At 41.9% G+C, this 12,794-nt stretch overlaps 1 protein-coding gene across 1 annotated transcript in view; it reads left to right on the top strand.

The window, feature by feature from the left end:
- The first annotated feature begins 3,704 nt into the window (after positions 1-3,704).
- hspa12b (heat shock protein 12B) overlaps positions 3,705-12,794 on the top strand; it is a 14,708-nt gene continuing 5,618 nt past the window's right edge. The window contains exons 1-8 of the mRNA XM_039822702.1: positions 3,705-4,292; positions 6,489-6,552; positions 7,021-7,103; positions 7,509-7,633; positions 7,721-7,907; positions 8,244-8,348; positions 8,604-8,720; positions 10,073-10,250. Coding sequence (XP_039678636.1) covers positions 6,507-6,552; positions 7,021-7,103; positions 7,509-7,633; positions 7,721-7,907; positions 8,244-8,348; positions 8,604-8,720; positions 10,073-10,250 — 841 coding nt within the window. The 5' untranslated portion in view covers positions 3,705-4,292; positions 6,489-6,506. The remainder of the gene's footprint in view (positions 4,293-6,488; positions 6,553-7,020; positions 7,104-7,508; positions 7,634-7,720; positions 7,908-8,243; positions 8,349-8,603; positions 8,721-10,072; positions 10,251-12,794) is intronic.

Raw genomic sequence — 12,794 nt, 5'->3', positions numbered from 1 at the left:
TTTTCCCACCTCTTTCCTTCTCTCATTGCTATTACATGAAGTCCCCTCCCTCTTCTCTCTCTCCTCTGCCATACATTATACCATGTATTTTTGCTTTTGAATCATAAATCATAAATTCCCTTCCTGCACTGCTCTCCCTCTCATTTTATTACACAATAGCCCAGACTTGATGTCAGAGGGCAGTCATGTTTCATATGTGTGTGTGTGTGTACCCCTGCCTTTCCTGTGGCCCTGTCCCCACCCCAGGCTTCACTGGTGAGTATGTCCAATGCCACTTACACGGACGCATTCACCCTTACACACACTGGAACATACGACACACCCTTGCATGCTCATGAGCAGGAAGTAGCCCTTTAGCACGCATGCCAAGGTACAATATTGCCTTTATTATTTTCTGCACAAACTCAAATATTCCTGCACCTACAAGTGCTTATAGTCCGAGGTCCTGTTAACACTCACCACTGAGGTGCTGTTAACACTCCAATAAGCAACAGGCCAGCAGTATGTGTTCGAATTTAACAAGGACTTTAGTGAACATGGAAATACATTCCTGCTACGCATTTGTTCCAGAAACCTTAAAGAAAACAAGGCGTTACAAAGTACATGCAGATATTTCTACTGCCACTTTAATGATTCCTGTGTGTGTTTTACACTCGCATGTTCAGATTCTGGGCCCCTCGTGTGTTTGCTTTAAATAAAAGGTGCAAAAAGTAATGCAGTACTTGTGCAGGACGCTTTGTTTTACGAGAGGTTGTATAATTATTACCACTTAACCCACATATTCATGACTAATATTTACCTTAATGAAAGAAAAGGGAATAATTAGAATGACATCTTTCCAAATGGCATGTGATTGTGCAGAGCATCTATCACTTGAAATTGACAGACTTTAGAGACAGCATAGTTAGATGAGAATGTTGATGTTAAATATGAAGCTAGAGCCAGTTAGCTTAGCATTAAAGACTGGAAACAGCTAAACAGCTAGCCTGGCTCTAAAAAGATCTGCATACCAGCATCCCTAAAGCTCACCAATTATATGTTATATTTCATTTGAAAAATTCATACAAAAACACGCATTATACTTTTATGTTAAAGATCCCATAATGTGAAACATGTCTCTTTTTTATTATAAAGCAGGTCAAGGTTCTATATAAATACTGTAAAAGTATTAAAAGGCTCAATCCACAGAGAAATTCACACAGCCCATATTCAGAGACAGTGCCTTTAAACGAGCCGTCAGGACTTCAGTACAGTTGTGATGTCACACCTATACTATATATAGGTAGAAAGTGCTGCTACAGTGCTGTTACATTGCCTCCCTGGCTGCAATGACGGCGCAGAGACCAATAAGAGAAGACTGGGCTTTTTTGGGAGGGGGGCTTAAAGATATAAGCACTAAAATTGAACATTTCAGACAGAGGGTGAATACAGGTACATTCAGACCAGGGGCGTAGCACAAAATTCTGGGCCCTATAGAAAGGCATTTTCTATGGGCCCCTCCCCGCATCCACAGCTATTCATTCTAGCATCTTTTTAGGCCTTCCTCACACGAGGGCCCTGGGTACTCTGTCCCCTTTTTCCTTTTTTTGATCATAAAAACATGTCAACGTGTTCAAGTAAAAAATAGAAACCCACAATATAAATATGAACCTGAAAATTACCACAATATGGGACCTTTAAAGGAATAGTTTCACATTTTGGGGAATATGTTTATTCACTTTCTTGCCGAGAGTTAGAGGAGGAGATTGGTTTCACTCTCATGTCAGAATAAATATAGTAAACATGAGGCTACCATCAGCAGTCAGTTTGCTTAGCTTAGCACAAATGTTTATGTGTGTTTAGTGAGCTTCAGGGGTGCTGGTATGTGGATTTATTTTAAAACTTTTGAACAAAGGCAGGCTAGCTGTTTCCCCATAGTGCCACTTTGTGCTAACCTAACTTAGCTGGCCACTAACAGTAGCCTGTAGCTAGTGGTACCATGTTAGCATGTGTAACTTTTGCTTTAACATGCACTAACATAAATGTATGTTGTTGTCAACACTATGTAAAGCTATCAACAAGATATAATCAACTTAACTGCATTTACAAATTTATTTTCCCAAAAATTGCTTTTGTATTTATGAATGCTATCTGGAGGGGAAGTAACAAGTTCTCATTCGGGCTGCGGTTGAGATAGAGGTCTATTTAGAGCAGCTGAAGGAAGAACAGTATCTTAGTGCGTGTGTTTGCATGCACGCTAGCATGTGTATGTTATGGGTGGGTTTCCATCAGTCGAGAACTTCATGAGAAGAATGCCGCGTAGGGGTTCCTTCCTGTCAAGTGAACCCATCACTTCCTGTGTTGGGCTTCCTGCATTCGAGGAGAAGGGTGAGGCTGCACCTATACCGGATCTGTTTCAGAATTTTGAGTCTCTGGGGGATGATGCAGGAGCCTGACTGCGGCCACTATGGTGCGTTTAGGCAGGTCTAATACAGATTAGGATAAAGCTGATTGCAAAACAGAGGCGTCATGAAAAATACCACAATCATGAAAAGCGCAGGTTTGATAGCAAGGCTGTTGAAATGCTGCCATCCGACTGCTAATTTTAGTCATTAAAAAATTCCCTGGAGCAAATGAACGCGGGCAAGGGATCAAAAACAATGGATTAAACAAATAAAGATGCAAGAGAAAAAAGAGAAAAGAATGCCCCATAAAACAGAGAAGTGACGATGTAGGAAGATGTAGGAACAATAAAAGAGGCATGAAAGAAAGGAGGAGAAAGAGAGAGGTGATGGCAGGATCCATATGGGGCCTCTTGGTTTTTGGGCAGCGAGGGGAGACATGCCAGTTAATGGCTTCCAGACACACACACACACGCACACGCACACGCACACGCACACACAAAAAAACTAATTTGATTTGGAAATCTGACAGGACAAGGAGACTGAGTGTATGTGTATATACCAGAGGCCTTTTCTTTCGAATACTCAAGAGGTCTGATTTCCTCTGCCCATTGGGAGTGAGGCCAGCTAGTCTCAGTGTGTGTGTGTGTGTGTGTGTGTGTGTGTGTGCAGGCACTGGGGGTTAATGTATGCTTTCAATCACAGCTCTAGAGGGGAGAAATCAGATCCACACTCACGCATGCACGCTTGCACACACACACACACACACACACACACACACACACACACACACACACACACACACACACACACACACACACACACACACACACAGCATGAGAAAACATGTATTGGGTAAGAGTACCGCAAAAGCTACAGTTTAACTATTAAACTGATTGTCACTGATACCACTTCCCGACATGAGATTGATCGATCTCATCATCTAAATCTTGGCAAGAATGCAAATAAACATATTTCCAAAAAAGTCAAACTGTTCCTTTAAAGTAGACTGAAACATTGACATTACATTAAGTTTATCATTTGTTTTAGGTTGACCCAACACTACTGGCTGCTTCCTGCTTTTGTCTGCAACGTTAGAAAGTTGCATGGGAAGGTTATTAAAAGGTTAATGGAGCAGTAACACAGAAAGTAAAGGGACAAAGACAAAGAAGTGGAAGGAGACAAAAAAAGGACAAGATGAAAAGAGAAGGAAAGAGGAGGACAGGAAGAAATAATTAAACAGAGGAAGGATAGATATGGACGAGTGGGAGGGGATAGAGAGGGCAAGATGACTTAACTGGGTTACACCGCCTGCTCAGGAATACTCCACCCTCAGTCTTCAACACACACAAACACAATTTCCCAGTGAGGTAAACCCACAGAATTCCCCCCTTATGCGCTGTCATAGCCCTCCCACTCCTGCAATTTGTGTGTGTGTGTGTGTGTGTGTGTGTGCGTGTGTCAACACTTTTCTCTGACATTTCTGCACAGAGCGGAGAGGCAGCGAGCTCGGCTGCAGAGAGACAAAACTACAAATCTCACTTCATTAGGAAAAGTTAGACTTTTCTCAGAAGAAGAAGAAGAAGAAGAAGAAGAAGAAGAAGAAAAAGAGAAACATAGTTCTTTTCCTTGTTGCAACTTGTCTCTCCATCCATCACATCTCATTGGGATCTTTTCTGACTAGGGAATTCCAATTTTGGGAAATCTGCCTGCAAGTGGGAAGACTTTCATTTTTTTAAAAGGGATTTCTAGAAAAGCATCCTCTTGTATTCAGTCACCGTTTTCTCCTGTTCCTCCCTTCTCCATCTCCACCTCCCTGGAGACAGACTCCGAACAACAGACTGCGGAGTTTGGGAATACTTTTGGAGAGACAAAGGACAAGAGCATAGTATTGCAACAACATTCAAAGAGGTGAGTTAACATAAAAATGTTTACATTTTTACTGACATGTAGCTCTTGCTCGAATAGTGGTTGAATACATTGTTTAAGCAGCTTTGGACAAAAACATCTTGCATTAGTGTTTTTTGTTATAATTTGTCAGAGTATAATAATAAAGCCCGTCTTGCCAGTAAATCTGCCCTATACTTCAAACAGAGAACTGTATTGTTAATGGTGCATAAAAGTGGAGTGTGTTGCACAATCTGTCCTTAATGTAACGTCTCAGGGGAGTCAAAGTTGCTTGTTCTGCTGTTCCCTTGCTAGATCTTTGTTGTGTGTCTGAGAAAGAGAGAGAGAAGAAAAGAATTGTGGGGCAAGGGGGGTTTAAATCGTCCACTGTGCATTGATCTGAAGGAGATGACAGGATGAAAGAGAACAAAAATATAAAAAAAAGTATGATGAAACAGGGAAAGGATGTGGAGTTTCAACCCCTCTCTGGTTTTATCATTAAATAGCAGGGACGGACACTGGGAAAGAAAGCCAATGATGCACACATGCACAAGTATGCATTGAAATGCTCAAATGTTTTAGGCACACGCGTGAATAAATGCACGCAGATGTTGCATGCATGCACGCAAAGAAAGGGTGTCAAACTAACTCATGGTCTCTTTCTCTCTCTTACTTTCTCAATTACTCACACACACACACACACAAACACACAGAATGAGATTTAAACAAACACAGCTTTGTTTCATTGCACTCATCTGTTTAGTGGGCTCTTGGCTCAGATCACAGACGGATCCAATGATTCCAGTGCTGCAATAAAAAAACACACACACACACACACACACACACACACACACACACACAATTATATAGATACACTCGCTGTCTTTTTCTCCCATTTCATGCACATCTTTTCATTCTCTCGTCCTCCATAATTAACATTTCTGTCAGACCTGTGCCCAAGATCATAAAATGTGGGTTGTAAATGCGAATGAGTCTTTTGAATAAGTGCACGCAACATTTATCAAGTTATTCTTAGTTTCTCTAACTTGTCCACGTGTTTACTTGTTTTGTGTTTAACCCCCGACAGAAAGTTGTCTCATGTCATATATTGCATTTACATATACAGTCATGTGAAAAAATTAGGACACCCATGCTAAAGTTCACTAAAAAGAGGAATAAAAAAATCATCTTTTGCAAATTGATCTTAATGTCTTAATTAAAACAAATAGGAAACATCCAACCTTTAAGGACACCAATTTTGTTTGTGAATGAATAATGTATCGTAAATAAATAAATGTTCTTCCTTAAAATACAGGGGGCATAAGTATACACACCCCTGTGTTAAATTCCCATAGAGGCAGGCAGATTTTTATTTTTAAAGGCCAGTTATTTCACGGATCCAGGATACTATACATCCTGATAAAGTTCCCTTGGCCTTTGGAATTAAAATAGCCCCACATCATCACATACCCTTCACCATACCTAGAGATTGGCATGGGGTACTTTCCATAAGATCATCTCTCAATGCAAATCAAACCAGCTATTAGGCTAACTGAAATAAAACCATGCCAATCTCTAGGTATGGTGAACGGTATGTGATGATGTGGGGCTATTTTAAGGCCAAGGGAACTTTATCAGGATGCATAGTATCCTGGATCCATGAAATAACTGGCCTTTAAAAATAAAAATCTGCCTGCCTATCGGGGAATTTAACATAGAAGTATACCTTTGCCCCTGTCTTTTAGGAAGAACATTTATTTATTTACGATACATTATTCATTCACAAATTTAATTGGTGTCCTTAAAGGTTGGATTTTCCCTCATTTTTTTTAATTAAGGCATTAAGATCAATTTCCAAAAGATGATTTTTTTTATTTCTCTTTTTAGTCAACTTTAGCATGGGCGTCCTAATTTTTTCACATGACTGTATGGTATTCAAAAGGCATTCGGATTCATAAACTTGGTTGCTTCTCCAAGCAACCAGTCATTGGCCTCTGAGTTGTATCAGCTGGGAGCTGGAAGTTCAAGTGCGCTCTAACACTTGGGGTGTGTCTTCCTTACTTCCTTTTCATGGCTCAAGAATATCTTTGATGTGTCCAAAAAATTGCTCCCTATTCACTATCTAGTGCGCTATATTTATTTTACGTAATTTTATCTGGAAGCCATGAAGCATTCATTACTCTATTTGCATCATGTTGGTGTCGGTGTTTTTCCCTGCAGACCCTGGCTCCTGTAAAGATGGCTGACGTGGTGCAGCCAGAACCCAACAGCCTGCAGATACCCGGTGAGACACACATACAGTACTGTATAGTTTATACACATGCTTCATCACTATGGCAACCTGGTCAAAATGACTCACTGTTATCTTTTGGAGCGTGAACACGCAGACCTTTCCGTGTCCCTCTCTCCCACTTGGGAACATTGCTCACATCAGATTCCAGCAACATTCCAGTCATTCCAGTGAAACTACAGATATTCAATCTCACACTTAAAGAGCTTAAGGTCGAGTGTATGAAAAATAAGATGCTTTCTGCATGTGTGTTAGCATCAGCAGTTGTCCAATAATGTCTCTTTCCTTGTGATAACGTATCGCTTCCCTTGCTGCATATCGCTTCAAACTTTTTTTCCATTTTTCCAGTGGAGTACGTGTGCTGCTTTGCCAATGCTGAAACGTGTTTATATTTGTAATAAGATTTGAATAGTTAGCCACCGCTGCGTATCTTTACATTTCTCTTTCTCCATGAATTCCCAGGTGATACTTTATCAGCTCCTTCATCGCCTGCCACAGCTAGAAATGACTGCAGCATCACACCCCTCACACCCTCACCCTCGCCGGTAACTATGCACACACACACACACACACACACACACACACACACACACACACACACACACACACACACACACACACACACACACACACACACACACACACACACACACACACACATTCACCACAGAAACTCCTACACACCCTTTACCCTTTCTACTTATTTTCTTTATATAGAGCTCTTAAACACAACATATAAACCCACATCCACTTCTCACTGTTATTAGTGGTTTATAATACCACTTACACTCAGAGTTTAAAGTGAAGTGTAGACTTAAAGTGAAGTGCCCAATAAAGACTAGAGGAGAGGAGTACATAGAGATCTATCCAATAGGAGTGATTATGGAGTGTTCTCCTATACAAGCTACAACTCACACAAATATCTCTCTCTCTCTCTCTCTTTCTCTCAGAGGGTGGAGGTAAGACCCAGGATGTCCTGCCCGTTCTCCGTTGTCGTGGCAATAGACTTTGGGACGACCTCCAGCGGCTATGCATTTAGCTTTACACAGGACTCAGAAGCCATCCACATGATGAAGTAAAGGCTGTGTGCATTGTCTTCAATTCAATTCTATTCCATGATTTTCTACCTTTGACATCATTTTCCTCCAATCTACTCACGCAGGCGCTGGGAGGGCGGCGACCCCGGGGTGGCCAATCAGAAGAGCCCGACGTGTCTGCTGCTGACTCCTGAGTTGCGATTCCACAGTTTTGGGTTTGCAGCCCGGGACTTCTACCACGACCTGGACCCAGAGGAGGCCCGGCACTGGCTCTACTTCGATAAGTTCAAGATGAAGATCCATAGCACAAGTGTAAGAGAGATCAGGGAAATCAGATGAGAAAGGTGGAGTATATGGGTAGTAGTGACAGAAAGACAACTTTACACAATACATCCAGACTGGAAGGGTCAATTTTAAACATCTAGGTCGAGTTGCATTGTGGGATGTGTAGGATGCAGTGTAATTGGAGCTTGAACTATACTCAGGACGAAAAATCCGGATATCTTGGCCTCTGCTGCTCAGTGTTTTAGTCTCTGGACTTTATGGAAGGGAAATAAAAAATGCTAGTAAAGTATCCCCTTTAAGCAACAGAAAGATGACTTGTTCTTGCAGCAGTGTTTCAGCAATTGCGGCTGTGTTTTGCTACAGGACCTCACCATGGAGACAGAGCTGGAGGCGGTCAACGGTCGGAGGGTCAGGGCCATCGACGTGTTTGCTCACGCCCTGCGCTTCTTCAGGGAACATGCTCTAAAGGTGCACTTCATGATCGCAGTATGGTGCAGTGTGGTGGACATGTTTATACACTGTTCATACGTGTGTGTGTGTGTGTGTGTGTGTGTGTGTGTGTGTGTGTGTGTGTGTGTGTGTGATTTATTTCGATATACTATGCAAGCCAAGGTGTAAAGATGACTTCAATATTTGATGTACTGTAGCTCATAAAGTGTTTTGCTTTGACTGAAACTCACATCTTCAGTACGATTCTGAATGTTCCATTTGATTCTGTTTCAGGAAGTGAAGGACCAGTCGTCATCAGTGCTGGAGGGAGAGGCGATCAGATGGGTAATCACCGTCCCCGCTGTGTGGAAACAACCTGCCAAACAGTTCATGAGAGAAGCTGCATACCTGGTAGGGAAACACATATTGACAGATACATCATATCTAGGCATAGAGCAATAGATATGACTGGTTGAAAGGGGCTACCAACTTGTTCTGGTCTGATAAAAACAAGCTTTTTTTTACTACAACAACCCTCTAAAACCCACTGAATTACAAAAAATACATTTTGATTAAGCTTAAAACAAGGCTGTTTTTCTTGTGTTGACATTTTGGAGATACATGGTTTTGACTGGACAAAGACGATTGTGGCCATCATTGGCTGCCGGTATCGTACATACATGTAACTATAACAGTTCCAGGTTGTATGACTGAAACTTTTCAAAATTAGTGGATTTAACTTGTTCAACAGGCTAGACTCTAGTCTTCCAGATACACACACGTACAAACACGCAGAGGATGATAGTAGACTATGTGTGTGTGTGTGTGTGTGTGTATGTGCACGTGAAGTGTGTGTGTGACATCATAATGCTGCTCTTTTGCCTCCATCCTCCCTGTACATCTTCCCACCAACAGACACACTCCTCCTCGGTGTACTGTAGTGTGTCACAATAACTTGTAGGAAGGGTGGGTACATGGACAGGAATGCAGGGGGTCCTATTACAATACACATCAATGACAATGGACCAACCCATGTTTGAGTGTGTGTGAGTGTGTACTTGTGCAGTATAGCCCATGGGAAAGACTGTACAACCTCTCACTTTTAAAGTCATGCTCTCCTCATTCTCGTTCTCTCTTCTTTCAATTTTCTCATCTTTTACACACACACACACACACACACACACACACACACACACACACACACACACACACACACACACACACACACACACACACACACACACACACACACACACACACACACAAGCTTGAGGCTGTCGGGGTGTGTGTGCTTCCTGCTGGTGATGATGTAATCACAAGTGAACAATGAGAGAGGCCGGCGTACAAACACAGGAAGTGGTGTCCAGACCCCCGCCCTGCACACACACACACACACACACACACACACACACACACACACACACACACACACACACACACACACACACACACACACACACACACACATCACATCATTCCAGCCTCTCAACTTTACACCAAATACATCACGACTAATGCTTATATACCAACTGTCCTCTCCTAGTGGCACTTGTAGCAGCCTGCAGCATATGTAGGCTATATACAGACCAAAGCAATACATGCAAGTCTAAAAGCATGATGGATTTTTGAGAACAGCTTTTTCCTACATCTGACTTTCTCTTGTTCAGCCCCCTAAGTATCTCAGTACAATCAAGAGCACTGCAGGATAATAAAACTCTGCGAGTAAAGTTTCTCTCCCTCTCTGTTTGTCTTTACTCCCCCAGGCTGGTCTTGTGTCTCCTGACTGTCCTGAGCAGCTTCTCATCGCTCTGGAACCCGAAGCTGCGTCCATTTACTGCCGTAAGCTCCGCCTCCACCAGGTGATTGATCTGAGCGTGCAGCCAATCACAAATGGCTTTGATTTGGATGGATCCCGACCCTTTGACTCCAGCTTCAGACAAGGTAGTGAAGAGAAAGATTTTGTCTATGTGTGTGTGTTTGTTTTGTCATTAGCATAAGCATGAAACCACACGGTGTTCCTGGAAATGGTGTTGTTGGATTTCACTTGGGGATTGTGGTTTATGCAAAGGACGAACTGTGTGTGTGTGTGTGTGTGTGTGTGTGTGTGTGTGTGTGTGTGTGTGTGTGTGAGAAAGAAAGAAAGAAATCTGACTTCAGATACTACTTGTGGTTTTTACTCAGATGACTTTGCAGTTGTGTATGTGAGTGTGTGTGTGTGTGTTTTATTATTATATTTATCTTTTTTTTGAGTAAAATTCTCATCACACACTCAACAGCCATTTTAATTCCAGAGCTCACCTCTTTACGTGCACATGTTCCACCGAAACAAGTTCCTTCCCGAGGCTGATTTGCAACGACACCTTACCTCTGTCCGGCGCCTAGCACCGCCCAAGACGATTGTAATTGGTTTAAAGAAATGCCAATAAACCAGAGCACGTTTTTCTCCTATCCCGGAATGCTGTGTGGAGATCCTCCTACGCAGCGCTGTGGAGGAAGGTCGGCCAATGCGAGACTATGCAAACTACTACAGACAAACTACTTTTTATATCACATCTTATACGTATTTTGTGGCAATGTAGCTTTTCAATTCATATATTGCGAAGTGGGAGGAGTTATTTCGGACATTCGGGGTAGATTTTCTGCATAGACAATATTAAGTGCCGGTCAGGGCATATGGTCATGAAACTCTTCTGGTTGAATCATCAGTACAAAGGATGAGAAGCTGTGTTACAAAATATCTGGTTGTATAAATGTATAAACCTTTGCACATAAAAATGTAAGGGGAGAACATAAAGGGGACATATATACTTGTATTTTGGGTTTCTAGAGCTACAGTATGTTCATAATTGCAATGAGAAAGCAATTTTTATTTGGTGAAGCTCTGATTTGAGCCTCTGACTGACTTTTCCTATAGCACTTTATAGCACACAGACATTTTATCATGCAATAGCTGCATTAAAAACAGTTGTTTGCAACAGCTACAGGACAATGCTACTGAAATACAGCAAAGGAACAAAGAGTGATTTGGAATAGGAGAGTGATGCATAATTCAGGAAACGAACATGCCGTCCAAAATCCCCTGCACAGACCCACTTATACATATGCAGTCAGTGACACACACACACACACACACACACACACAAAGAACATTCACACACACACACACACACACACACACACACACACACACACACACACACACACACACACAACGGCACACACTAAACACAGGATATTGTAATTGGAACAAGGTGCAGTGAGACTATGATCTCACCCCCTCCAGGCCTGTCATTCTCCCTCTCCTTCACTCGCAGTCATTTTTCTTTCTTTTCCCTCTGTCTTTCAAACATTTCCTCCCCCTCTTACTTTCTTTTGCCAGGTTGTACACTTTGCAAGGACTCTGCAGACACAGACTGCCACACAAACAGAATTTTCGACACGAACACACTTGGCATCACGGTCATGGTTTTTATTATCTTTAGCTTTTATTCCACCTCATTTCGTCTCCAAAGATAGCACAGGGGAGTCATTAGCACACGCACACACGCACGCACGCATGCACGCACACATACATTTACTTTTCTGCTGTTTCATGTAAATGGTTTCCAGACTTGAATTTCACTCATCACCCCCATCCAAACACACACACACACTACCTCCTGCGTCATCCAGAGGGTGAAAACAACTGTAAGAGTATTTGCTTTCAAGACAATGTAGTCATTGTTGCTTTACAATCTTTTTCTTTCTTTCTTTCTTTCTTTCTTTCTTTCTTTCTTTCTTTCTTTCTTTCTTTCTTTCTCTCTCTCTCACACACGCGTGGACGTCGTCAATGCAGGACGTGGTGCTTGTTTTGGTGATGCGCCAAAGCTCTATAACTTGGTCATTTAAGACGAGTTGGGTCACCGATATGCATTTTAAAACCAAGTGTAAACAGGGTCTATGTCTCATTTCATGGGTTGACTTGCATGTTTGGGGGCATATTGTTATAAAAGTGTATCTGCTCTGTCAAACAGCCTTTCAGGTGTTTTGTATTTCTGTCAGCTGTGTTTGAGTGTGTTCTGTGTTTGTTGGCCTCACAACCTGCCAGTCAGGCGGCTTACATGTTGAGAGCTCAGATAAAGTTGAAATGTGAGAGCATTTCCAACAAATTGCTTCTGTCATGCAAAAATATTATGACTCTAGTTGTTGTATGTTTTCCTTGTTTTACTTAGATTGAAAGACTTTATACTATTCTTTGGGTAAATGTCATGACCTCATGGGTCATGAAACTAAGGTCTAAACCTTACCATATGTAGTATACATTAAAGAGGTAAATTAGGTTGAAAGTTTGTTTTTGCTCTAGCCAGTTTGCATTGAGCATTAGTTAAACACAAGTGTCTGATCCTACAGTATGTTTATACAGAAAGACTACAAAATGTTTGAATGCTAGCAAAGCAGTGAACGGAGGTGATGACTCGTGGGGCCCACAGCTGGAGAGAGTTAAAA

This window comes from Perca fluviatilis, chromosome 14 (genome assembly GCF_010015445.1).
Source record: "Perca fluviatilis chromosome 14, GENO_Pfluv_1.0, whole genome shotgun sequence".
NCBI classification, from domain to species: domain Eukaryota; kingdom Metazoa; phylum Chordata; class Actinopteri; order Perciformes; family Percidae; genus Perca; species Perca fluviatilis.
This window is presented reverse-complemented; position numbering and strand designations above follow the sequence as displayed.